At 36.7% G+C, this 26,338-nt stretch overlaps 2 protein-coding genes and 2 long non-coding RNA genes across 4 annotated transcripts; 3 read left to right on the top strand and 1 right to left on the bottom strand.

Annotated features, from left to right (window-relative positions):
• Positions 1–1,847: 1,847 nt before the first annotated feature.
• LOC137172605 (natterin-3-like) lies at positions 1,848–6,911 on the top strand. The gene is made up of 3 exons (XM_067577113.1): positions 1,848–1,989; positions 3,159–3,243; positions 4,755–6,911. Exons 1-3 carry the CDS (start codon positions 1,987–1,989, stop codon positions 5,855–5,857), a joined length of 1,191 nt encoding a protein of 396 aa, XP_067433214.1. The 5' UTR covers positions 1,848–1,986; the 3' UTR covers positions 5,858–6,911.
• Positions 6,912–10,890: 3,979 nt separating this feature from the next.
• On the bottom strand, positions 10,891–15,513 carry LOC137169669 (natterin-3-like). The gene is made up of 3 exons (XM_067572973.1): positions 15,366–15,513; positions 14,994–15,084; positions 10,891–12,489 (listed from the first exon to the last, which is right to left on the bottom strand). Exons 1-3 carry the CDS (start codon positions 15,378–15,380, stop codon positions 11,396–11,398), a joined length of 1,200 nt encoding a protein of 399 aa, XP_067429074.1. The 5' UTR covers positions 15,381–15,513; the 3' UTR covers positions 10,891–11,395.
• Positions 15,514–21,031: 5,518 nt separating this feature from the next.
• Positions 21,032–21,918, top strand: LOC137169662 (uncharacterized). Its single transcript, XR_010924509.1, has 3 exons — positions 21,032–21,100; positions 21,234–21,388; positions 21,486–21,918. It is a non-coding gene; the product is annotated as an uncharacterized lncRNA (long non-coding RNA).
• An 87-nt stretch (positions 21,919–22,005) lies between these two features.
• Positions 22,006–24,972, top strand: LOC137172598 (uncharacterized). The gene is made up of 2 exons (XR_010925011.1): positions 22,006–22,130; positions 24,013–24,972. It is a non-coding gene; the product is annotated as an uncharacterized lncRNA (long non-coding RNA).
• Positions 24,973–26,338: the final 1,366 nt, after the last annotated feature.

Here is a 26,338-nt window from a genome sequence, read left to right as displayed (position 1 = left end):
TTAAATATTTTTACTTAAGTAACTTTTTTAATGCAAGACTTTTACTTAGTTGGATCTGAATACTTCCTCCACCGCACATAAAGTTATTACACTAAAATTGATGCAGTGTAATATAACAGCTCTGCAAAAACATTTCACAAAGTAGAAGTGGTGACAGTTTAGGTTTTAGGTTTTTGGTTTAAACTCTTTTAGAGAGGTGTTGATTCAACTTAACTGTCATTTTAGAGGCTGTAGTTTATGGTGCTGTTGAGTTGTGCTGCATTAGACTGAGAGGTGTTTCTCATATTTTTGTCTTTTCCATTTATATTAATGAAGTTAAACTAAATATTAAAAATACCAACTAGCCTTTATTGAAGAATTTATATTAAGCACATATGTTAGTGTCCCAACAGTGTTTGTGTCAACATTTGGCAATGATCCTTTTACAATAATTTTGTTTGTTTAAATGGGCAGATTGCCACTGAGGAAGTACAAAGACTTCAATCTGTATTTGTTTTATAGTAATAAGGAAAAATATGTCTTTTATTGCCACTGCTGCCTTACCAGCTTTATTCTTTTATATAGTTAATGTCTGATCTTTATTGTGTCCTCCTGGTCAAGTGTGGAGGTTGTAAGTAACTTCACTTCTTTCTAACTCCACATCCCCTCATTTTTTTTTTTTTCATTTTCAGATTTCTTCGTAGTCTTCAGCGCCATCCGATGCGGACTCATGTGACATCACTTGATAACGATTAAATCTCATTAACCTAAATCTATCATCTCTTTGTGTCCTTTATCAGTGTCCAATCTTTATGACCTGATGTTAAGTTATACAGGATTTTCTGTGAAGGAAGTACAGAGGCTTGTTTACATTTTATTACATTTGTATAGTGATGGTCATAAGCAACGAAGCAGGAACAGTTACCATAAATGCTTTGATCATGCAGCAGCTTATAGGGAGGTTTTATTTGTTCTTGTCTCCCTGCCACATATTCAAGTGAAACAAGCTACTCTCCAATTACAAGCCCCAAGCTTGCAACACTTGAAGGAAAAATACAACATTTACATTTGGTAAATTCTCTTGTTCTTTGTTTTCCCCAGAGTCAGATGAGAAGGTGGATGACAATTTCATCACTTTGCATCCATTAAAGAGAGAGGTCCGGGAAATGTTTAGCCTAGCTTAAGGGGGAACTGGTAGCCTAACTTCATCAGAAGTGTCATAATGTCCTGAAAAAATCTGATTACTCTAAAACCACTTAACATGAGGGTGCTCAGAAAAGAGATTTCCCCTCTTCTCTCAGACAGCTGACAGCTTCTTCCTCTTTTTACTTATAGGTGTTTAGGGGACATTGTTTATGATAATGATCAAATCTCATAAACCTGGATCTACTCATTAAGTTAGAGCAAATTGAAACAAGCAATTTATTATAAGTCTGAGTCACAAGGGTGTCGCTTAGCACAAAGACTAGAAGTAAAAAAGTACACCTTCCAAAAAACTCCAAAATTGTCTGATTTACATGTTATTTCAAATGTGTTGGAATACAAAATGAGCACGTGTGTAAAAAGTTAACAATGGTTTGTCAAGTGACGTCTTTTTATTTAAAAGACACAAACGCTGACTGCTGAGTAATAAAAACAAAACTGCTTACTGGTTAAAAATTAAAAGGACAGCATTGCGTCTAGTGTCTCATACAGTCTTATCTCTTTGTGTTCTTTATCAGTGTTCAATGACCTTTTCTGTAAAGGAAAATCCTAAAATATATGATCATGTTTTTCAGGAACCCCCCCCCCCCCACACACACACACACACACACACACACCTTCTATCGCACACACACACACACACAAACACTCCTTCTGATTCTCACTCTCTCATCTCATTGGTCCAGTTTGTGTTTAAAGTTGGTGGTCAAAGTGGGAGACCAGACAAAGTAAAACTGCAGTTTGCTGTGTGTAGCCATATAAACCTGGAGCCAACAGGAGGTGGACAGTGTTAAGGTGGATGTGATGGTGAGTACTTGTTTGTTTTATTTTTTTACCTCAGTGTATTTTATTGAGAAGGTATTCAATTTGGTGTGAAAATGAGTTTAAACCCACATTTTATTATTTTATTCTCTGACAGTAGATATGGTAATTATCTAAAAGTAATGACAGAAAGCCTATCAGAGGCAATTTGGTCAGTGTCATGAAACCAAATTTGATTTTGAGCTTAATAGTCATTTTATGAAAGAAAAAAACAAAAGTTAATTAAGCTTTAGGATCTGTTAACTGCCACTCATCAAATTAAAAGGCCACAGTTAGCAGTACATTTCTCAGATTAACATAGATTTATCAGTAGATACTTCTCAACCCCTAACTAATTGATAAAAATAAGTCCAGAAGGGGAGCATGCTATGGAAAGTATGCTGATCAGCAAAATACCTACAGTATTTTTGCAGTCAAGTCTTTCTTTTCATAAACATTGTTTTGGGGATTTCCCTGAAAATCCCAAGACTGAAATATTGGGAGTGATCCTTCTGGATCATTAAAATTCATTGAATATGCTTTTGGTTATGGCAATCAAATGTTTTACTGTTAACTTCATAATGCAATTTTAATCCATCCCCTTTTCATATTTTGACATCAGTTTCATCAATTTGTCTTTTTTTTGTTCCAGTTCTGCAACTATAATCCGCCTTTCCTTACTGTTTTCATAAATTTAGATGACAAAGTAACATGCACACTGACTCCACCTGATACCACGTATGGCCTGTCAGTGTACATGTGTATATGCTGTATGTGTGGGGTAACCATTGTTAAACCATTGTAATGGCATAATTTTATTTATCTAATATTGTTTAATGGCTTTGCACCTAAAATTTATACTGCATGCATAATTACAATTACTCCTTTCTAATTTTTCCTGAAACTAAAATTACGTTGCAGCTTTTTCCTCGATTCTTCCTGAAAATGTATTCTCCCATGCACATTGAGACCAAAATTGAAGCAGAGGAACATTATATAGTCTTTCTAATTATAGTAAAAGTCTTTATTCAATTAAATTCAAGACAACTTTATTTATCCCTGTAAAGGCAGTTGTATGCAGTATCTCATTAGCTTGACACATGAGCTGCTAAATTCTTCACCGATGGTCATTTAATGATTTACTGACAATAATTGTGTTCTGTTTCGATCTCCAGATGAAGCTGTTTTTGCTGCTGGTCCTACCAGCTCTGTCATCAGCCAGTTCTCTTGACATTGTCAATGGCACAGAGCAAATAAATGGTAATTATTGATTATGCATTTCTCTTGTTGCTATGTTAATTATTTGTTTATTATATTAGTTTATTTGTCAGCGGCAATGCAATTCATCAACAGAAAAAAGGCTGATTGAATTTTGAAGGCAAGTTTTCATCTGTGTTTCTGGCAAAATGTTTAAAGGGCATCTTAAAAAATAAAATGAAACAACATATCTTATGAAGTTAACTAATACAAACAAACATAATAACAAATATCATGCACAAGACTCTACAGTACAGGACATGTGGACCAATAAAAAATACCACACATTGTGTAAAACACATGGCAGTTTGCCAGAATCCAAATTGAGGAAGGACACATGATGACAAGAAAACATAAAAAATAAAATCAGACAAGGAAAGAAATAGCAGAGGACTGATCAAGACAATAAAACAAGACAAGGTGACAGGAAATGTTTACATTTCACATATTCATTATTATTATAACTATTATTATTATCTTTCCATATAGCCTCTGGCTACTGCAAAAAAATACTTCCTGTGTCACAGTACAAGTGCCAGTGGTTGGGAATCACTATCCTAACTGATACTTCATTTTGGTTAAGTTGGGACAAGAAAACAAGAGTCTACAGAAATTCTAGCAGCTCTATGAGGCTGTATTGTAATTTTTTTTTTTACCATATTAACCATTAGTTTGGCATGTTAGCATGGTAACACTTGCTAATTAGCATAAACACAAAATACATGGGAATGTCATTCGTTTTGCAGGCATTTGAGTAAAATGTCTATTTGATGGATGGGCATGAAATTTGGTGCACACATTCATGTCCCCTTCAGGATAAAATGTAATAACTTTGGTGATCCTCTGACTTTTCATCTAGTGACATCATCAAGTCAAACTTTCAGTTTGTCCAATCAGCATGTTAGCATACTCAGTCTTGTTTAGAGAGAATAGCCTCAAAATGTTCTGCTTGCTTTGGATCGTCAGAATTGTGCTTGATTTTGAAGTGATTACATCAAATAATAAAAAAACATAGAACAGAATTGAATAGAATCAAATAGAACAGAACTTTAATGTCCCACTATGTTTTCCTTTGTCTCACCATTAAAAACAACAACAATAAACAATGATGACAATAAAAACAAAGACACATAGAAGGTCAAACATCAGCAGTACAGCAATATACTGTATGTGCAACAGTTATCCAGTTGTTTAATGAGATGCCCTTACCTGGGCATATTCTAGTGCTGTTTGTTCATTATATTCACTGCATTTGGTACAAAGGACACTTATATATCTTTATGTTAACCAGAGGTGACCTATAATATCGTCCAGAAGGTATTAACTCAAATTAAGAATAGAGGGAATGTTCAGTGTTATTAATATTAGAAAGAGCTTGACCGTACATAACAGTATTATACAGAGCATCTAATGATCTGAATGAATGCTGGCAAACTACAAATTTCCCGGCTGGTTTTACAACCCTGAACATTTTACAGACTTGTAGTAACATGGTACAAATTTCTTTTATACAGTGTCAATACTGGACCCTGATCTAGGGGAAAGGGTTCCTGAAATCAACGCTAACGATTCGATTACAGCTGATGAAGCCCTTCTTCTTCCTCCTGTGGAGCTGAGGAACAGGCAACGTTTGCGTACGTCCTTCAAGTTTGAAAGCCCCAGCCTGGAGTGGCAGACCTGGCGTGGCTCTCTACCCAACGGATCCGTTTCAATTTACAATCATTACACATATCGCTATGATTACGTCTGCAAATACAGGTGTGAAGCTGGCTTCTACAACCCCCAAATGGGTCCTTACTGCCGCTTCCCCTTTGCAACACGAGTGTACCGTTGTGCTACGTTTGAGGTCCTGGTGAACAGGGATAACTTTGAGTTTCTAGAGTGGATGTCGGGTTCCTATGGTTCAGTGCCCCAGAATTCAATAGGGACCTGCTCCGGAGGCGACAAATACGTCGGCATGAACAAGTATGGGCTCGGAAAGGTGGATACTACGCACGGGGCATTCTACCTTCCCTGGAAAGGTAAAGAGTATTGGTACAGAAGTTGGTACCAGGTCCTGACCATCAATAAGGGTGTGATGAGTGAGGTCATTTCTGATGTCAAGTACAAAACTGATAAAATGAAAATCTTCCATTATCCTCCAGAGACCATGCGCATCTCAACCATTACCAACCATGCATGCAGTTCAGTAGTGAAAACAGTTACACTCTCAAAGACAGACCAGGTGGAGCGTCGGTGGGACAGAGGTTTTGCCCACACATTGGGCGTCACAAGCTCCCTTACCACTAAAATACCCATTATTGGCGTTGAAACGTCAATTTCATTTAGTGCTGAGAGAACACTGGAGTTCTCACAAGGAACATCCTTAACAGAGGAAAACTCCCACTCTGTTTCTGTGCAGTTCAATGTTCCATCTAACCATGTCTGCAGAGCCCGTATGGTGGGATATAGGAACAAGGCAGACATCCCCTTTACAGCCCGACTTACACGCACCTACCAAAATGGGAAGACCCAATGGACAACCATTACTGGGAAGTACTATGGTGTCCAGATTGGAGAAGTCCATGTCATGGTGGATCGCTGTAGACCTGTACCAGATGCCAGCCCTTGCCGCTGAAAGACTAACCATGGGCATCCTGGTAGCCAAGTGCAGTGGATCCCCATGTAGGTGTTACATCTCAAGAAAATCAGAGCTGAATATCAAGAGGAACTAGAAAAAAAACCCATTTCCCCAGCAAAATTTCTTCTAATTTTTGACATTTCTCTAACAAATTGCTGGATAATTTTATCTCATGAGGTTTAACTGATCACAACCAGGGGCTTTTGTTTTAAAGTTCAACTGAAATTAAACTGCCTTTTTATTTGTCTACTGCACAGTCCCTCCAAGAAATTGCAATTTTGCGACTGCAATAATTAACACAAATTCAAGAAATCTCTGCAATATTTGCGAGAGCTTGCAATGTCGGTAAATTACCGCAACTTTTCTGCATGAAATGGCCAAATCAACAGATCACTTATGATTTGGATTAATTATGTAATTTGGAGTCGTGGTAACTTACGTCATCACGGCATGCTTTCAGCAAGGATTCAGGAGAAGATGGACAAATCTCATATGCCAACTAAAATTATGCCATAAATCAAGCAAAACAATTCCCAAATGTTCCCAAATGAGGTTTGCATTCAGTTTGTCAGAGGACACCAAAGATGGACATCATTTACCTCAAACATGAAAATGGGAAAATTGGAGATTAAACATATTTTTATGTTAATGGGTTTATTTTAATGGAATTACTGACTGATTTTATGCACAATAAAAAAAACTCATTAGAGATGCTGTCAATAAATACACTGTATATGATCAAGTTCTTTTCAATTTCTTTTTTTACAAGTGAATATTTACCTGTGTTCATTGGGTTTTTGACTGTTATTACCTGATTATGTAAAGCAGCTTTATGGTTGACATGACATTTCAGAAATTCTGGGTTTCAACAAATACACCAACTCAATTTTTAATTCTGTTATCTTACCTGGTGTAACTTGAACTGTTCATACTGTAGGGTTTTTTTGTTTGTTTGTCTGTTTAATTTTTGATTGTCTGTTGACAGAATTATTGAAAATAAAGATTAACAGTGAAAATAGTATCAATGATGGAGAATGATGTTTGAAATTAAGAGGGATTAATCAAATTTAATAAAGACATTGATACAAATAAAAAAAGTCTTACATCCTGTCTTCTTTCACCCAATTTGACCTAATGGTTTCAGTCGGTCAAGGTCAGCACCAAGTGGAAGTGAAAATACATCATTTCAATGTCAATCATTATACCAGAGCACAAATTATACTACGTTTAATAAACTGTAAACAATGTAGATGCTAGTCAAGGAGTGATGAAAGGTTCACTGAGCTGAAATATTCAATAATTCCAGTTGATGGCACTGAAAGATCACTAATTGCTCACCACACATTCTAGCAAAATGAGATGGCTTTATGAATAATCCCCAGCTCATTATGCACTATTGCAGTAATAATAATCAATTGAACACAACACATACTACTTTTTAAAATGATTTCGATTCTTTTATTCAATAGAAATATATAAACACTATCAGTTAAAGTATTAACATAAACTTAATATGTATGCTTATAAATAAACATTTGTGTTTTTTAGCTGATTATAATAAAATGGATGCTTGTTTCACTGTGTATACAAACATTACTGATATAAACAAACTTTGCCTCAGCATCAGAAAACAATGATAGCTTTATTTTTATTGTCTTTATTTTTACTCTACAGAAAGTACTGTCAGTTTTAAAATTTATAGCAGGTTTCTATCTTCCCTGGATCATGGATTGTTAGTTAGTTAGAAACTTTACTGTCCACACTGTAAAAAAAAAAAGTTATTTCACAGAAATGTACTGTATTATTTTACAGTTTTTTGTTTTTTCTACATTAAGTGTAAATGCCATAAAAACACAGTAAATTATTTTTATTAAAAATATTCACCATAAAATAAAAGTTGTAATCTGTAAATTAAAATGGAATATTATAGTTTTTTAAACAGGATTTTTCAATTACTTAATGGTCTTGAATGTTACGTTACATTGAATTCTATGTAAAAAATACAAATAATACACATCCTATTACTGAATGTAAAATTAAGGCAACTCTCTGTTTTTTTACTTTAAATTTAATGTAAAAAAAAAAAGTTTTAAAAAAGTTTAAATCCAATTTATCCTTAAGACTGCCCCATCAAAGCACAAATTTCTGGATGTAAAACACAAAAAAATTATGTAAAGTTATATTCAAATTATCCTCCTTTAACACCCATTAATGGTATCTTGAGAGCTTTAGGCTTTAATTGTATGTGATTATCTCATCTATTTACAGTAAATTCCTGGTAAAAATATTGGTTTGATACTGTACAAAAAATAGGATCATGTGAAAATGGCATACAAAAACATAATTTCAATAATCATTACTTCATATAAACATTATTTGAAAGTAATTACATGCAACTGTCTACAGACTTTTCCAATTAATGTATGAGATTTACTGTATATAAATAGTATTTGACAGTAATTACAAGCAACTATCCAACATATCCGTCTGACACTCTTCTTCAGAGGGATATTTCTTATATATTGTGTGTACACTGCCATCATTCTTCAGAACCTGCCACTTAAAGGGTGCTTGAGGCTACAAAGAGCTATTGTATTTAGGTCTTGATGCACAACATATTGGTGTTGGGGCTACATATCAAATCAAATGGTGATAGAAATGTATGTTTGTTGTATCCTAGGTTCCATCCTAATGCTGAGGAAAGCCTAGGGCTGAAACCCCGTTTTTGCTGCTGTGCATCATTAAAAAAGTGATATACACTTATTTGTGAGGGCTGACGACTTCATTTGTTTTTTCGTGAGATGCTGCCATGACAGTGTTTTTTGTTATCATACATATTGACATGTGCAACACATGCTTATTTTAAAAAAGATAAGTAAATCCTTAATAAGTAAGCTGTAAATCCACCTTAAAAATATTGGAAGCTGTCTCCCAATACATTATGTTAGACCACAACTTGAAATTGCATATGTAGCATCCATGCGTTTTTTTCTTGTGAAGGTGTCATTTGTAGATCTAGTTTTTCTTCTCTAAACATTAAGACCCAAAGTGAGTCACAGTCAGTCTATGTTCAACAAAATTCAAGGCCCTCATTGCAGTCCTACTGCTCCCTCTAATCATTAGGTCACTCCAATATTTCTACAGGTCATAGGGACCAAAGAGCAAAAAGCAGAGATAATATGAGGTGAATAAAGAGGGATCTCAATATGAGTAAAGCTCAATAAATTCAATAAAGTTCAATAAATATTTGTCAGAGGTTGGGGACTCAAGTTGCATGAGTCGCGACTTGGTTGACTAACACTTATAAGACTCGACTTGACTTTGACTTGAGGCAGATGATTCGAAAAGACTTGACAGTTTTTATTTAGCTGAATCGCCTATTTGCATTATTGTAGATATCGAGCATGAACAGCTAACGTTGTGAGACATGAAAGGGTGTCTTCTAGTGAAGTGTGTGCAACCCAGGCTTTGAAGACAGTGTCTAGCAAGACCTAGAAAACAATGTAAGACAGTATTGAGCTCAAAGCTTGTTGAAAGCATTTTCCCATACCTGTGCTGATTTTCTGATTTTGTAGCTTTAGGATTTTCTAATTTTGTAGCTTTATTCTATGGTAAACTTTCATATCTGAAACATAAAATGTACCTGTATACTAGGCTTGGGCAATGTCTACAGAATTAATTTGTAAAGCAAGCAGTAAAAGGTAATTTTATGATATATTCTCGTTATTAAACATCTTGAAATCTCATACATCTCAAATGGGGATCTGTATTAAATAGATTGCACAATATTGTAAAATTTCAGTAGAAAAATGTATATATTTATTCAGTGTCAAAGTTGATATAAAGGTATTTTTACATAGACCTTCTGGTTTTTGTACATTCAGAACTCCATATATTAATGTGAAATGTCTGTAGATATACTGGGGAGTTGCTTGCAATTACTGTCACATAATGTTTATATAAAGTAAACCCTATACATTTATGGGAAAAGCCTGTAAGAGAGTTGATTTTAATTACTGTCAAAAATGTTTATATAATGTATACTCCATACATTTATGGGAAAAGCCTGTAAATATATTGGAGAGCTGCTTGTAATTACTGTTAAATAATTATATAAAGTTAACCTCATACATTAATGGGGAAATGTATGTAGATATATAGTATATATATATATATATATAGTAATGATTATTAAAATTATGTTTCTGTAAACTATTATCACATGATCTTATTTTTTGTACAGTATAAAACCAGACATTTACCAGGGATCTACTGTAAATAGATTGGATAATCACATAAAATAAAAGCTTAAAGCTCTCAAGATACCGTTAATGGGTGTTAAAGGAGGGTAATTTGAATGTAATTTTACATAATCTTTCTGTGTTTTATATCCAGAAATCTGTACTTTGATGGGGAGTTCTTGTGGATGGATTGGATAATCCTATGAATTTACCAAAGATTACTGTTTGATTGCAGTTTGATTGATGGTTGAAATCATTGAAGTATGCAGTTTTTTTTGTATAATAACAACAAAGCAATTTATAAAGAAGATTATACTGTACACAATTAGCATGTAGTATTGAATTGAAACACAACTTATTTAAAAATTTCTCAATTCAAAAGTTTAACTGCTGGACACAAGATATTTCCTCCATCACTGTAAAGTCCATTGTCAGTGTTTGTGCACTGTAGGCTGCAAGTTTCCACATCACACTTGTGTAAGTTGCATACTGGACCACAATTTTCTTTGTGATGTCACATAATCATGTTCAGACATACAGTGCATGTGTTAAACTTATATAAGATTTAAGGTGAGCACAGAGAAACTTTCCTCCTTCAGCAGATGAATGTGAAAACAAACTGCACATACATTCATTCTGCACAGAAAAGAGAACAACATCTAAGTGGAGTAACAATAAGCAAAACACCTTTTTAATGGAGGGGGACTTTAAAATGCCATGTGATTTTATTATGTACAAATCCATTTATCATTAAGGCATGAAATAAAAAGGCATATATTTATATTCATATTATATTCATTCATTTTACTTGAGTCCAAAGTGGTTTACAATAAGTGTATACAAACTCAACAAGGAACGAGATCTAGATGTGAAAAACTGTCGCATTTCATGTCGTGGTAATTTATGTCATTACAGTACATTCAGCAAGGATCAGCAGTGTGCATTCTGGTGGAAGTTGAACAAATGTCACCTGCCAACAAGAATGATGCCAAAGACCATGTAAAACAATTCCCAAATGTTCCCAAATGAGGTTTGCATTAAGAAAAATACAAGTTCTCAGACAGCAGAGATGGACATAATCTACCTCTTTGGAAATTAAACTGTATTTTTATGTTAATGAGCTCATTTTAATGGCATTGTTGACTGAGTTTATTTGGTGCTAATGTTGAGGTGAAAGTTTATTTAATAAAGGCTTATAAATGGAACTCAAATACAGTATTTTCTTTTTTATATAACTTTGAGCCCATGGTTCTCATATTCAGAAAGTAATTTAAAAATAGCACTGAATTGACTTTCATGGACAAGGTGTGGAGTTTAGAGGTTCACATCGGTCCACCACGGCCTGGACTTCTCCAATCTGAATGCTGTCGTACGTCCCTATGATGGACATCGTGCGGATCTCTCCATTACTATATGTGCGTCTGAGGCGTGCTGTGAATGGGATGTCAGCTTTGTACTTATACTGCACCATATTAACCATACAGGCGTGGTTTGGTGGAGCAGTGAGCCCCACAGAGACAGAATCAGTGATGGCCTCCGTCACCGTGTTTTCCAAGGAGAACTGGAATGTCTCCTCGGTGCTGAACTCAATGCCTACAGAGAATAATAAGGGAATACCGGCCTTGATGCTAGTTTTAACACCAAATGTGATGGAAGAGGTGATGTCCCACCTGTACTCCACCTGATATGTCTTTGAGAGGGTATCTGTTTTCACCACTGGGTGGCACTCATAGTTGCTAATGGTTGTTTTGCGCATGATCTCTGGGGGATACTTTAAGATCTTAGACTCATCAGTGTTGTACCTGACATCGTAGATCTGCTGGCTGATTACATTCTGATTGATGGTCAGGACCTGGTAGTAGTTGTACCAATACTCATACCCCTTCCAAGGCAGGTAGAAAGCTTTATCCTGAGTAACCACCTTCCCAAGTCCATATTTGTTCTTCCCTACATATGTGTCCTCCCCGGGACAGGTTCTGACTGAATTTTGGGGCACTGATCCGTACGAATCATCCTTCCACTCCAGGATCTCAAAATTGTCTTTGTTCACCAGGATCTCAAAGGGGGAACCAGAATATTCTTTTTCTGCACTGGGATAGTGGCAATAAGGGCCCATGCTGGGGTTATAAAAGCCAGCGTTACACATGTATTTGCAGACATAGTCAATGCGATCAACATATCCATTGTAGATTGAGATGGCATTGTTGGGGAGATAGTTGTTCCACGTCACCCATTCCAGGGTGGTGCCGACGTCAGCAGTGATGGAGGACGACTGAACCCGCCTCCTCTGCGTTAACTTAGCAACACTAAGCAGCGGCAGATCTCTTGGCATCGATCCATTAGCTGTGATTTCAGGCCCGCCATCTAGATGTGGATTCATTAAGGAGACTGGATGAAAGGAAGGGAAAAGAGACAAAAACAATGTTTTCTTTAATACAAGGATCAGGACGTTTACCTTTAAAATGAGGATTCTTCATGCACATTCCAGGATGAGAGCACTTTAAAACACATCAATTCATTAGAATCAGAAGTAAAATATTCTTCTAGTTAGTACTTAATGTCTCCATTCATCTGGAAAAGTTTATGTGTCCAGGTCAATACTTTTAACAAAACTGTAAACTAAATTCAATAAAATTTGGTGGTACGCTAGGTCATAAGCCAAGGTTTAAATGTTTAGTTCTTTGTGTGGTTACAGTTCCAAGAATTTCTTAACATGGTAAGATATTTTTATAGAATATTTTAAACACATATCTTGTATCTTATTCCTCCGTGCCGTAGACCTCTGTTGTTAAAAACATGTCAATGAGCCACACCGCTGCAATGGGTGCATTATGAAGAGTTATATCATAACCTTTTGACTTTGTACTGAAGTTCTTTGAGAAATGTACAGTGTAGTGAAGCTGTAAACAGAACCATGTTCCTGCACATACTCAGTTTGGCTAAAAACATGAGATTTGTTGACAATAAGAGAGAAAGTCTTATCTTTTAAGTAGCCAAGCTGTTGGATGGAGTGTGTTTGCTTTTCTGATTCAATTGTTGAGTAAATGTAACAGTCATCTATAGTTAGAGTCAAAGCTTAGTGCAGAAAGCAAGAACATATAGTATGTAAGCAGAAGTCCTTAGTAGAGGTGTGCCTGAATCCAAATACGATATTCGGCAAAGCACAAATAGTGGGTTTTTTACAAACATTTATTTCTTGGAAATATTTTGAAATTATTTGTTTTCGGGAAGAAAAAAAAAACATGCACATTTCCTTATTTGAACATCACTCCCAGAGTTGGGGGTGTTCCCTGGAGATAAAGCTGAGCTACTGACACACGCAAAGTGGTCTCAAGGGACTCTCCGTAACCTGTTGTTCCCCTTCTCCTTTCCATAAAGTTAGGTTGTAAAAAATAGGCAATAAATGAAAAGTGCAAAGCAAGAATTGCCTTTGAAGTTCCTCCCTACACATTACACGGTGTGCTGTCTCTGTGCTATGGGTGTATAGATAAGTAGAGGTCTGGCTGCACATTTGCGATGCACTTGGTTTAATGTCAGTAGCGCAGTCGGGAATCTGAGAAACTCAAGTTTGAGACCCAGTGCGGGGACCTCCTTTTTAAGATAGTTTATTCATAAACACTTATTTTAACACTTTATTATCCTAAAATTAAAAGCGTAATAAAAACAAAAACTGTGTTTTTACACTTTTTTACACTTTTATTTGAATACAAACACAAATACAAATAATTTTGCTGCCTCAACAAATATAGATACAAATACAAATACTGGGCTCTCTGCACATCCCTAGTCCTTAATGCCTGTAGCCAAACCAAGGTAAATAATCATCAGCCGCCAATGATGATTTGATAGTTATTGTTAAATAACTATTATAATTAATATTAGTTAAATGGGAAATCAAGTTTTGTTTGTGGCATGATTGAAGTGGTCCTCTAAAAACCAAGAGCAGAGCTGCAACACCAACACTGTAAACCCTTCTGAAGGGGTTTCCATATGATTTATTGCTCTATAAGGCATTTAATCAATCCCTCCAGGAAATTGCGATTTTGTGCTCGCAGTAATTAACAAAATTCAACCGTCCCAAATAAACTGCTAAAACCGTGCAAGTGCATAGAATCTAATTAAGGATTAGAAGTCCCTCCAAGAAACTGCAGTTTTACACCAGTTCAAGAAATCTCTACAATATTTGAGAGAGCTTGTAATTTTACAAACAATTACAGCAATCGCAACTTTTCTGCATGAAATGGCCAAATCAACAGACCGCTTGTGATTTGGACCAATTGTCACATTTCATGTTGTGGTAAGTTACGTCATCACAGCACATTTATCAAGGATTCAGATGTGCATTCTGGTCGAAGATGGACAAATCTCACTTGCCAACAAAAATGACCATAGACCGAGCAACACAATTCCCAGGTGAGGTTTGCATTCATTTAGTCAGAAGAAAACAAGTTGATGTTGTTCAGCAAAGATGGACATAATCTATCTTAAACATACAAATGGGAATTTAGGAAGTGAATCTATATTTTTATGTTAATAGATTTATTTTAATGACACTATTGACTGATTTTCCTTGGTGCTAATGTTAAGGTGAAAGTTTATTTAATAAAGGCTTATATATGTAACATGGTACAGTGTTTTCTTTTTTATATAACTTTGAGCCCATGGTTCTCATGTTCAGAAAATACATTTTAAAATTAGCGCTGAAATATAGTTGTTCCTGTGACTCTTCATTAGTAGAAGAAAAACAGAAATCACCTTATTTTCCTTTGCTAGTGATTTTTCCCAATTCCCACAATTTTACCTTTACCAAAAAACATCGCACATTTTTGGGAAAAGCCATTGTAAAATCAAGCATTTCTGGCTGCAATAATCACAAAAAACTCCATTTTTACCATTGCTGTGCTCTGTGGTGTTCTTGATGTCCAGAGGATTGGCTGAAGACGGAGTCTGCAGAGCCAGCAGGAACAACACTGACAGCTTCATCTGGAGATTAAACACAGAGCTTAATCACTGGTAGGTTATGATACAATGTTAAACAACCTTTAAATACAAGCTTGGTGAATAATTCATTATCTCAAACCTGGACTCTCTGAACATGGTAAATTTATTTTTGGAGGAGAAAGAAGAACTAAAATAATGATTAAAATTTAGGAAAATTATAAGTTGATATCAGAAAGAAAACTCAGAGCAGCATTCATAATTTTCAGTGATATAGATTCACAATTTGACTAATAACAACACAAAATACAATAAAAAGTATTCACCATCATAGTGTCCATCAGTTGATCCACCTCCAGTCACCTCCAGGTTTATATACTGTAGCTGCTTCATGGTTGAGTCATTGGACAAACAGTTTCACTTTTTGGCACTGCAATTGACTAGTAAACATTAACTGGTCCACTGGTGTGAGAGTAGATAAAACTTAAACTTAATAACTTAATAAAGGAAACCATATTTCTTACTTACATGCCTTCAGAAACCAGTCAGTTGAAACCAGTATATATACATACATATATATATATATATATATATATATATATATATATATATATATATATATATATATATATATATATATATATATATATATATACATATATATATGTGTGTGTGTGTGTGTGTGTATATATATATATATATATATATATATATATATATATATATATAAAGTGAAAAAAATGATACAGGATGATGCAGGAAAACCAAATGCTCTGGAGTTTTGGAGACTTGCAAGTCATTATTTTACATTTATTTTTTTTATTTTTTTTTAATTTAACCTTCATTTTACAAGGCAAGACTTTGCCTTTCTTACTTACAATGACAACCTGGCAAGTGTCAGAAGACACTTGAAAGGAGGAAGGAGAGTAGGGAACAAAAAAAAGAAGAAGAATGACTTATTAATCAAACAGAAGTAAAACATTTACAAGTGTTAGTCAAGCAGAAATGTTTTCCCCCATTTCTAATGGCTATCAGACCAGATCATCTAAATGGGTGATTTTCAGTGTCCCTACAGTCTGCTCTGAACTTGGTATAACTGCAGTTTCTTTCTATGAAGCCTGGACTTGGAGGGACTTTCAAGATAAATTTAATCTTGAAACACTGCCCTTCAAGCTCTTCAAGCACATTAAAAAAATGCTTCACAAGGAATGTAAACAATCAAATGTAATCTTTTTCATGCTTCTCCGGTTCTGTTTTGTTGTGTTAGATGATTGTTGGAATTAAAATGAATTAATTAATTAAAAGTAAAAATATGTGTTTTTATGTAACTGTGTGACAGGTCTCCCTTGAGAAGGAAATTATACATCCCAGACTTCCTGGTTAAGTAACGGATGAATAAAAAAAAAGATGAAGATAATCTGTCTGTGCTGAGCTCTGTGTGTTTAATCACTTGAACGTGAGGCAGAGAATGGTTGAACATCAACAAAGATCAACAAAGGTCAGTGATGCTAACGGAACTTCTGCCTTTTTTCCTGACCTCATCACTGTCATGCCAACAATGACGGTAAAGCACACCCTCTCATGTAATATTGCTTAATTTCCTCCCTGATGATGGCACTAGATGAAAATTCAGGAGATCACCAAAGTTATGTACATTAATAATATCAGCAATGCTTGCAGCATGGCTTGAGAGATGGCATTGTTGGTCAGTCAGGTGATTCACCACTGTCAGCAACTATTAGATGGATTGCCATGAAATTTTGTTCAGACATAAATGATCTCCTGAGGATGAATCATACTGACATTGGTGATCTCACTGACAGAGCAAAGGGCCGGCACTGATCAATGATGTATCACGTCCTCTCTGTGGTGAAAAAGAGTTGTTACCATTAGGACAAAGATACAGAGATCAGTAACACCTTCTAGTACAGCCCTATCAAAGAAATCATTGTGATATGATATAATATGGTGTCACTTGCATTTTGATGCTTTTTGGTCTACAGTAATATCTCAACATTTACAAAATGGAGTGAACAAATGTTTCCCAAATGGCTCCCAAACAATTTATCCTACCCTCTATGGTCAACATGATGATGACATTTGCGGTTTTGAGTAAAATGTCTATTTGATGAATTAACATGAAATTTGGTACACACATTCATGTCCCCTTCAGGACGAAATATACCGTTGGTGATCCTCTGACTTTTCATCTAGTGCCATAACCAGGTCAAAATTTCACATGTATGTTAGCATACTCAGTCTTGTTTAGAGAGAATGCCCTCAAAATGTTCTTCTTGCCTCGGATTGTCAGAATTGCTCTTGATTTTCAAGTGATTACATAAAATCATAAAAAACATATAATAGAACAGAACTTGAATGTCCCAATATGGCAAGAAATTTGTCTTTGGTTTTTAATCACAACAACAACAATAATCAACAATGATGATAATAATTAATAACAACAAAGACACACACAAGGTCAAACATGAGCAGAACAGCAATATACTGTATATGCAACAGATACAGTATACAGTTTAATGGGATGCCCCAAATTGGGCATATTCTAGTGCTGTTTGTTCATTATATTCATAGCATTTCATACAAAGGACTCCTTTTATATCTTTTTGTTGACCAGAGGTGACATTAAAACTTTTCCCTTGATGCTTTGTGCTGTAATGTGTCTGTCTGGTCTGTTTGGGTAACTTTACTTGGACAGATATTCAGCAGCTTGCTTGGCACTACAGCCTACTCTGTTCACCGCTGCAGAATTTTATGGATAGTGGAGAAAGCGGTAGGTTGAGCAGTTTTAGTCGAATGATTGGGGATGTTAAGTTGCACTAAACCGATGACTTGAGAGGTCCCATTCAGAGGCAAACGTTAGCTAAGCAAATCATACTGTAGCTAGCTGCCCTGCACACATGCCATGCTAAGTTAGCTGCCCAGCGCTAACGAACGTGGTCTTGTAAGTGACATTTTTCCCAGGATGGCAAAGTCACCACCTTACGCTACTCTGGTTGACTTACCCTGATCATAGCAAACAAACATTCTTCACATCAAACCCTTTAACAACCAAACAAGGAAGGTCTAAAATTCATGCTCAGTGAGCCTTTCATTCATAGTCATGTGACATGTGGTGCAGGATATGTAGTAAAGCAACACACCAGGAGCAATCGCAAATGATTTTGGAGGTGAGGATTAAGTGAGACTGTGGGCCTTCTCAATCTGCATCTTGTCTGTACTTGTGTCCTTGTGAAACGTCATCAGTCGCAGCCCAAGTACTGTTCTAATACAAAAGCTCACATTTCACCAAGAACGGTTAAAATTCCCAGAAGTGTTCTTGACCTGCTCATTTTACTACTGATGCATTGGTTAGTAACTTGTGTGAACTTGTCAACACAAATATCCCAGCATTCATTTTGGTATTCAAGCACGGCACGGAAAACAGAGGAGAGGCCAACAACAATAAGTTGTTTTTTTTTTACAATTTTCGTATGCTATTTCATCACTAAAGTCACTTCTGAGAAATTCTGAGGCGAGAAATCAACTGTGTAGATTTCAAATATTGGCAGTTTTACGAAAATTGATGGCAAATCGAAAATTTTCTCCAATGTTTTCAGAGTTGAGAAGCTCCACAAACTGGCTCGCCAGCAGGCTAGCGCCTGCAGGGGTAGCTGGCTAGCCAGTCTGCTCACAAACCCATCTTGTGTCCTTTTCTTCCTGCCCCGCAGTCACGACACAGACCACTGCTGCAGACTGAGGAACAATGGCAGAGGAAACAGGGGCGCTGACTGAATGGTGACCCGTCAATGAGACCCTCTTCACTGGTTGGAGGAATTCCTCTCAAAATGGATGGGAGTGAGTCTGCCTTTGTGTGTTTGTAGGCCAGGGGTGGTGGTCGATTGGTGTGTTTAGTTGTGTCAAACTTGCCAGTCTCTTAGAAGAGTTTGATGCATCAAAAAAGAAAGAAAACAAATAGATACCATAAAGCTCAGAAAGCAGATATTATGAAATTCAAATCAAAGGAGTTGTGTAAATTGTAATCTGGTGAATAGATATGACTTGAAACAATGCGAAGTACTACTGACAGGCAAAAGAAATAGGACAGGTGACAATTATGATGTAGTTATCAACTTAAACACTATTACTAATACCACTACTAACATTAACAATATTGATAACTTATTTGTAGAACTGTCACTCAACTATTCCTTGCATGCATGTACTGCCATGCACACCAAAGTGTAAGTGCATTGTCATGCCATAAATACATCATAATCAATAGTCACTGTCAGCTTGTGCATTATTCACAGTAATATGATGTTTTTGCTTTTGTTAACCAGTTAATTGTTAACCAGTTAATTTTGCTTTGTCCAGAGTCCTCCTGGAAAAAGTCTGACCTAGCTATTACAGCCAAACAGGCCATAAAGAAAGTGAAACAACCTGAAGGGAAAATACAAATTAACCTACTATTGTATCTGCTTCTCAGCAATGACGTGGTAGGGCATGCCTGAGACATGATTTAAGCAAGGTTTGCCAAGTTAATATGCAACTATTGACTAGTGGAGAAAACTTATTATACAGATGCAATGGACAAGGACAAATAACTCATTAAACACTAGGTGTAACTTTTTGTTCATTCATTTCATAAATGTGGAATTCATCAGTACAAAAATGTCAGGCTGGGCACAAATATTGGTAGTACACGTCAGTGTTTCAGCTTCCCTCATTTTTGCAAGACGTCTTTAAATAACTGTTGTATAATAATTTGACATGAAGTGAATTTCCGCAGGATAGCGTTGGAATAAACACATAATAGACATTTCTGAGGCCATTCAAACTGTGGAAACATTTTGGGACTGTAAATATGTTCAACAAAAGTTTTCACAGCATTCATTCATTAATATGTTATTTTTTAAGAACTTAGGGATCTTCTGACAGGGAAAGGGGTGGAAGCGGGTGGGGTGACTGCTGCCACCTGGCACTGGTATAGTCTGATGAATGCTGCACTCAGTAAGTCCAATTCTGGTAGTTGCATCAAACATGACTGCTATTACAGGTGGTGTTGTCAACTATCTGTCCTCTGCACCTCCCAAAGAAGAAGAAAGAGGGCTAGGGTCAGTGAGGAGCCCCTGGAGTTCTTGAAGGAGCAGGCAGAAAGGGAAGAAGCAGCCTCTGAAAGGGCTGAGAGATACTTGTCTCTCTTTGATTCAACTCCTGATTATTGTTTGTTTGTTGTACTTTTCTTACATGAAAACATATTTTAGAAGTTGAGTTTCAGTCTGTATGGAAGATAAATAAACAGTTATACATAAAGTGGTAACATGCAGGTTATTGAGACTTAAGGTGAGACACCAAAGCTTATAATGGTGATCAGAACAATGCCACCTTCTCAAAATGACATCTGTTACATAGTTAGAACACTTGTACTACTTGTAGACAGCCATCAAATTTTTCATGCTTCTTTCTTACTATGATTAACAGAGGCGTTTTTTTCCGTTGTCATTGCCATTCTATGAAATGCGTATTTAAAAAACAAAATAGTTAATAACCATATGCACAATCATTTTTAATTATTCACCAATAAAACAATAACAATAACAATTTAACTAATCTAATGGTGATTATAATAACAATTGTAACAATAACATTTTCATGTCACAGTGTTCACCGGACATGTAACCTCGGGGTTTACCCCCTTAGTTATTATCATGCTCCCTCAGACATGCAGACATCTCTCCAGGGGCAGACACGTGCAGCAAGTCTGGCATGGAGATTATTTTCTGAGAGCTCCTGATCATCATCAGGAATGTTCTCCCAATCTTCTTCATCCTCCTCGTGATGTTCCTCCTCCTCCTCCGGGATGTTGACAGACAGAGGTTGTGGAGGATGCAGCATGCTGATATTACTGGGGGGGCAAATAGAGGCCAAATCTCCAAAGCCCTCAAGAGGATGGCTCGTCAGCGAGTTTTTAGCATGCCGAAGGTACACTCAATGATGTTACTGGCCTTGGCATGGTGCTTTTTAAAGTGTGCTTCAACTTGGCCTGATGATTAAAATATAGGTAACATAAAATCTATGTAGTGTTTCAAATAGATCGATAGAAACTTTATTGATCCCAAGGGAAATTCAGGAATGCAAATGCAAAGTAACAAATGTAATAAACAATTTACTCTGTGTATTCTTACCGGCTAAAGGCTGGCAGTATGGCATCACAAGGGAGGCAGGATGCTGCAGGCATGGGTACCCCTCTCTCCAAGTAGAAAGAAGCCAGCTGGTGGATAGAGGGACTCCTTGTACATCAGAGATCTCTGGAGGAGAAGGGCATCATGGACTGACCCTGGTTGCCAATGTAAGTGTCCAGAAATTTCCCTTTGTTGTCACACACACCCTGGACTACCACTGAATGGAAGAGCTTGCAGTTTATGTAGCACTTTTTTGTAGTTCAGCAGGTGGGGGTATTCTGATGTGGCACCCATCTATGGCACCAGCCGCACAGCGGAAAGCCTCATGGCCAGCCAGGCGAGTAAAGCTGCCCCCACCTCCTCCGGAAATGAATAATTTTGTGCCTCTCAGTATGGCGAAGATGTCTGCTGTCACTCTGTATGAGGTGCCACATGCAATCCAGTAGAGGCAGACAGACAGACCTTCTTTGAATGGCCCTTCTGAGATTTCTTCCTTTTTTTTCTCCTACCAATGTTTTTCCTTATCTCCATGAAGTTTAAGATCATGGGGAGACATGTAATGGGCTAAACAAATGAACTTTACTTGATTCATTGTACAAGGCTTATCAGACTTGTTTTATCTATAAATGTGAGTGTGAACCTCTTTTGATGTAAAGTAAGTGTGTGGTACAGTAATTTCATTTACTCAAATAAATCATCAAACTACCTATGTTATTAATTCTATGCTGTTCTATTTACCTCCTCCCCATTGATTGCACAATGAAACTATAGTAATTTATCCTGTTCATTCAGGTGTTCTCCCAGGATTTCACCACAAGGTGGTGCTGCTGCACCATTAAGAAGGGATCTCTCGGCCAGTATGGATAGGAAGATGATTACAGGGATCAAAAACTGTTACAGTGTGGGCATGTGAGTATTACTTAGTGATAGACTCGGGGAAAAAAATAACAGAGAGACAGCTCCAGTAAGCCCCAATAAATGTCCAATGAAATAATCCTGAGCAGAAATATCAAATGAATCCAGTAGATGGCACTAAAAGCATTACACATTGTGGCAGAATGGGAAAACAATATGAATAGACCCCAAGTCATTACACAGCAGCACAGTAGTGAGCGTAATACGTTAAGATTTTAAGGCCAAGGATGTCATTTTTTGATGATATAAACTAAACGGATCTTCAAATATATAAGTGGAGGAGTATTTCATAATTAATAATGTAATCTTAACACTAAATATGGGCCTTTTTTGCTGCTGTGTTTGCAGTCATCACTGCTGAAAAGAAACCTTCAACAGTGCCCAAAAAAATAAAAAAGAAACTTTTTCATTTTCAACTACGACTCCAACTTTAATGTTATTGTAATAATAATAGAGAGGAAACATAGAGTATGTTTAGCCATAACACTGCACATGTCACTACAAAATGACCTTTGAAAAACTGTTCTCTTACGGAAAATGTGGGACAGTTAAATGATCTTGCTGTGTACTTTAAGTATTGCAACCTGTTCTTGGCACCTGTTTAGAGATTACCAAACCAAGTAATAATAGAGAATGTGATGTCTGACTCTACCATGGAGTTGTAAAAGAGTATAATGACTTTACTGGCCATCAGTCTGCTTCCAGGGGGCTTTTTTTATCTTCAAATTGCCACTGTGTTGTCTCTAAATGTCAGCTTATTATTTTGCTGCTGAAAGACCACAGGCTACCATAAAATATCTGGCATTATTGTTTGTCCATCGCCTGGATAGAGCCTCCTGTTCCTGTGTTAAAACAGAGGAGAGAGAATGGTTGATGAAAATAGAGGGGTTAGGGTGGGAGGGACTTGCAACTGAGACGAGGGGAGAAGACTTGGCGTGTTTTCTGTTCCCGAACTTTGTTTATAAATCTATAAACTTCATGAAACATGGGGGACTATATATTTTTCACTGAGGTCGCTACAACAAGTTAGTCCTCTTACATGTACAATGAATATGACTGCAAATATGTGTTTGATCTTGTACACACCAAACATGGATCATTACTGCTGCTACCCCTCAGCAAGACAAGAGTATCGTTTCTCCCTGTTTGAGATGCTGACTTCTGGTTCCTGAAATCAGAGCTGCTATTTCTGGGATTCCCTCAGTCAACTGGCTCCTGCCACTATCCACAGTGTAAAATTACACCTACGAGCACCTCGCTTTTCCGTGTTCACTCAGTACATTCTTAACATTCTTTTCTTCTTTGTTGTTGTTATCAAAATATGACTAAATAAACATCTTCTTTAAGTCCGTATAGCACAGTTAGCTATTTGCAGGTCTTGTTCTTGAGCAGCATAAGCTAACACAGTTGGGTGCAATGAAGGTAAACAGCTAAAAGTTAGCAATACATTTCCTGTTTGACACTAGCATGGTGTGTGTGTAGCCATAGTTTGGCAAAAATATGTCTGGAACATCATTATTATATGTACAGACAGTGGAGAATTGGATTATGCTCCAAAACCTGAACGTGGTGCAATACAAAACAAAGTTGGCTCCTAAATTTTATGCAAATGTTTTGCTGGGAAGATGTGTAGTGATTTGCCAAAAAACGCGAGATGCATCATGTAAAGTGTTAGTTGGCTTATTTACAGTGTTTGCTAACAAGCAAGCTACTTGCTAGCTTTCGATGAACAAGAAATGGCAGACGTGATGTTGCACAATTTGTTCGCTTCCAGTGGGTCTTCATCATTATGCTGCAAGAATAATTTGAGTTTCAATGGACATTTTGATATTTTTGTTTTGATTTGAAATCAACTAACTTTTGTGAATCACCACAGCTGCCATCTTCTCTGAAGAGGTCATCTTTCAAGCCTTCAGATGGGGAGGATTTGATACTCAAAGATTGTCGGTGGAGTATTCCTTCAAGGTTACATTTACTGTCATTCATTTGGCTGACGCTTTTGTTCAAAGTAACAAGGCGAAGCCTTCGAGAATAAGTGCCTTAACACTTCCACGCTCCATCTGACTCAAGGCCACAAGGCTTGCAGGTACATTAAGTAACATATAAGAGCATAGCAGATAATTTTTTGAGAGAGAAAGCTAGAGAAGGATCAAGAGATAAAGAAAGAGCATAAGGTTAGAGTTGTTAAGGTACAAGCTTGTATTATTAAATGTGAAGCATGATGATGATGATGAAAAACAAAAATTTGCAGCATGAACCAAATAGTTTGTTCTGCAAAATTATTTTTTTGTGGTGTTAGTTGTTGATTGGAAGATGATATTTGACAAGCACAACAATGAGAACTGGAAACACTGCAGGTCATTAACATGATGGTGCACTTTGCCTCAGTCGCTGCCTTATCAGTCTGTTTTCTTTACACGTTAATAATCCAGAATCTTATCCTGGAATTATCTGGAGTCGTTTCATAATGGGTTGTGAGATCAGTATGAACACAACAGCAAGGTTGTTGTAAATTACAACAGAGCTTCTTCAACTCTTTCTTTTTCTTCACCTGTATTTTGTTAAGCCCATTCAAGCTCCACATTCATAAAACTGACACACATTCCCACATTGTTGTTGATCAATAAAACCAAACTTCTTTACTGCAATCCACAGCTCTAAACTGCTGGCAGCTCAACAGCAGCAGTTGGCTTCAAGAGAGCAGTGCAGCATCAGTTTTGCACCTTATGTGATTAAATACACAACAGAAAAAAATGTAAATAAGCCTGGGACTTTTCAATTATGTTGTATTTTTATAAATGTATTACTGCTGTCAATAAACCAAACCAGCAACCAATGTGGTTTATTCTTTCTGTTGCTGACTGACATCAAATGAAATCCAAATATTTCTTGACAGGATGTTGGGTTGGTAGATCATTTACATGTGTAAACCAGCAGATTGTTTGTTATTTCAAAGAGAAAAGCAGTTTTCAATACGTTGGGGTGGTGAATCAACAGTAAATATACACAGCTACTCAGGAAGAAAGAAAATGCAGTCTTCACATGAAAATACAATAAAATAAATATTGTCGCATAACTGTATATTAAAGATATTTTCAGTCTGAATGCAGCTGAGGAGTTCCTGTACATTGCTGAACAACAAGAAAAAGTCGAAAAAGAAACTGACAGCTTAATGACAATAGGAATACAGTACATACATACTTGCCTGGGTCCAGACTTTTGAATCCGCCCACTCCATAGAGTCGATTTGACCAACTGCCATGATGTTGGTCTGGCATCATGACATGAAACAGTGGTTTCTCAGCCAAAAAAGTGATCCATCTAGTGAGTGACTACCAGGACTACTAGGCTGTTGTCAAGTATTGTCAAGCTATGTGCCAGAACCAAGGAGGATTAAAGCTAAGTAGTGCTGATCAAATATGATTCAAGATTCTGTTACTGCATTATCTATTTCTTGCCTCAAATGTTTTCAAAAATATATTTCAGTGTACTGTTTAGCTGTAGAAATTGTGACCTGGCCACTATGTTGAAAACTGACTAGCCAAAACCAAGCACTGCCCAACTTGCAGTACGCCACCCACCACGTCACCACCAGCCAGAGCATTTAGTGGTGATCGAATTGAATCCCCCTCCCCCATGGGAATCGGTTAGCGTGGAGGCAATGTCAGACCTAAGATGGAAACAGAGCGTAATGAGTTGACAATTCTGTGTGATATCAGGCAACATACAGTAGATAAGAGAGGCAGTCCTGTTTGCTTTTCTGGCACATGCGCAGTTGATGCACTTGCAATACATACAGTCCGCACAGTCACAAATTTTGGGCCACATGCAGACATCCACAGAGGGGTCCAGATGGACCTCCGCAGACATGGGCAGATGACGACATTTACGTCACATAGGCCCTCGCAGTCACGCGGACATGGAAAGCATCAATTTGCCTTAAAAATGAACTGCATTGTACACAAGAGCAATCTGGCCTTTAAAGTTATTAAAAACATCATGAAAAATAGTTCCTTGCTTCTAAAATTGCATATAAAATGATTTCTTGCATACATAAACATGCAATTCTAAATATTATATACACTTGCATGGTTTCTGCTACCACCACTATGCTGACGATACCCAACTATTCATGAAATTTCCCCCATCTGACATTCAGGTCAAGGCACACATCTCTGCTTTCCTGGCAGATATCTTGGAGT

Source organism: Thunnus thynnus, chromosome 2 (assembly GCF_963924715.1).
Source record: "Thunnus thynnus chromosome 2, fThuThy2.1, whole genome shotgun sequence".
Lineage (NCBI taxonomy): Eukaryota > Metazoa > Chordata > Actinopteri > Scombriformes > Scombridae > Thunnus > Thunnus thynnus.
Note: the sequence above shows the minus strand (reverse complement) of the source record. Positions and strands in the feature narration are given on the sequence as shown.

What these genes read in the sequence shown, in the direction of transcription:
- LOC137169669 (XM_067572973.1), bottom strand. An exon ending in CACCACAGAGCACAGCAATG is followed by an intron (nt 12,490 to 14,993) that starts GTAAAAATGGAG and finishes CCTTTCATCCAG; the next exon opens with TCTCCTTAATGAATCCACAT.
- LOC137172605 (XM_067577113.1), top strand. An exon ending in TGGCACAGAGCAAATAAATG is followed by an intron (nt 3,244 to 4,754) that starts GTAATTATTGAT and finishes TCTTTTATACAG; the next exon opens with TGTCAATACTGGACCCTGAT.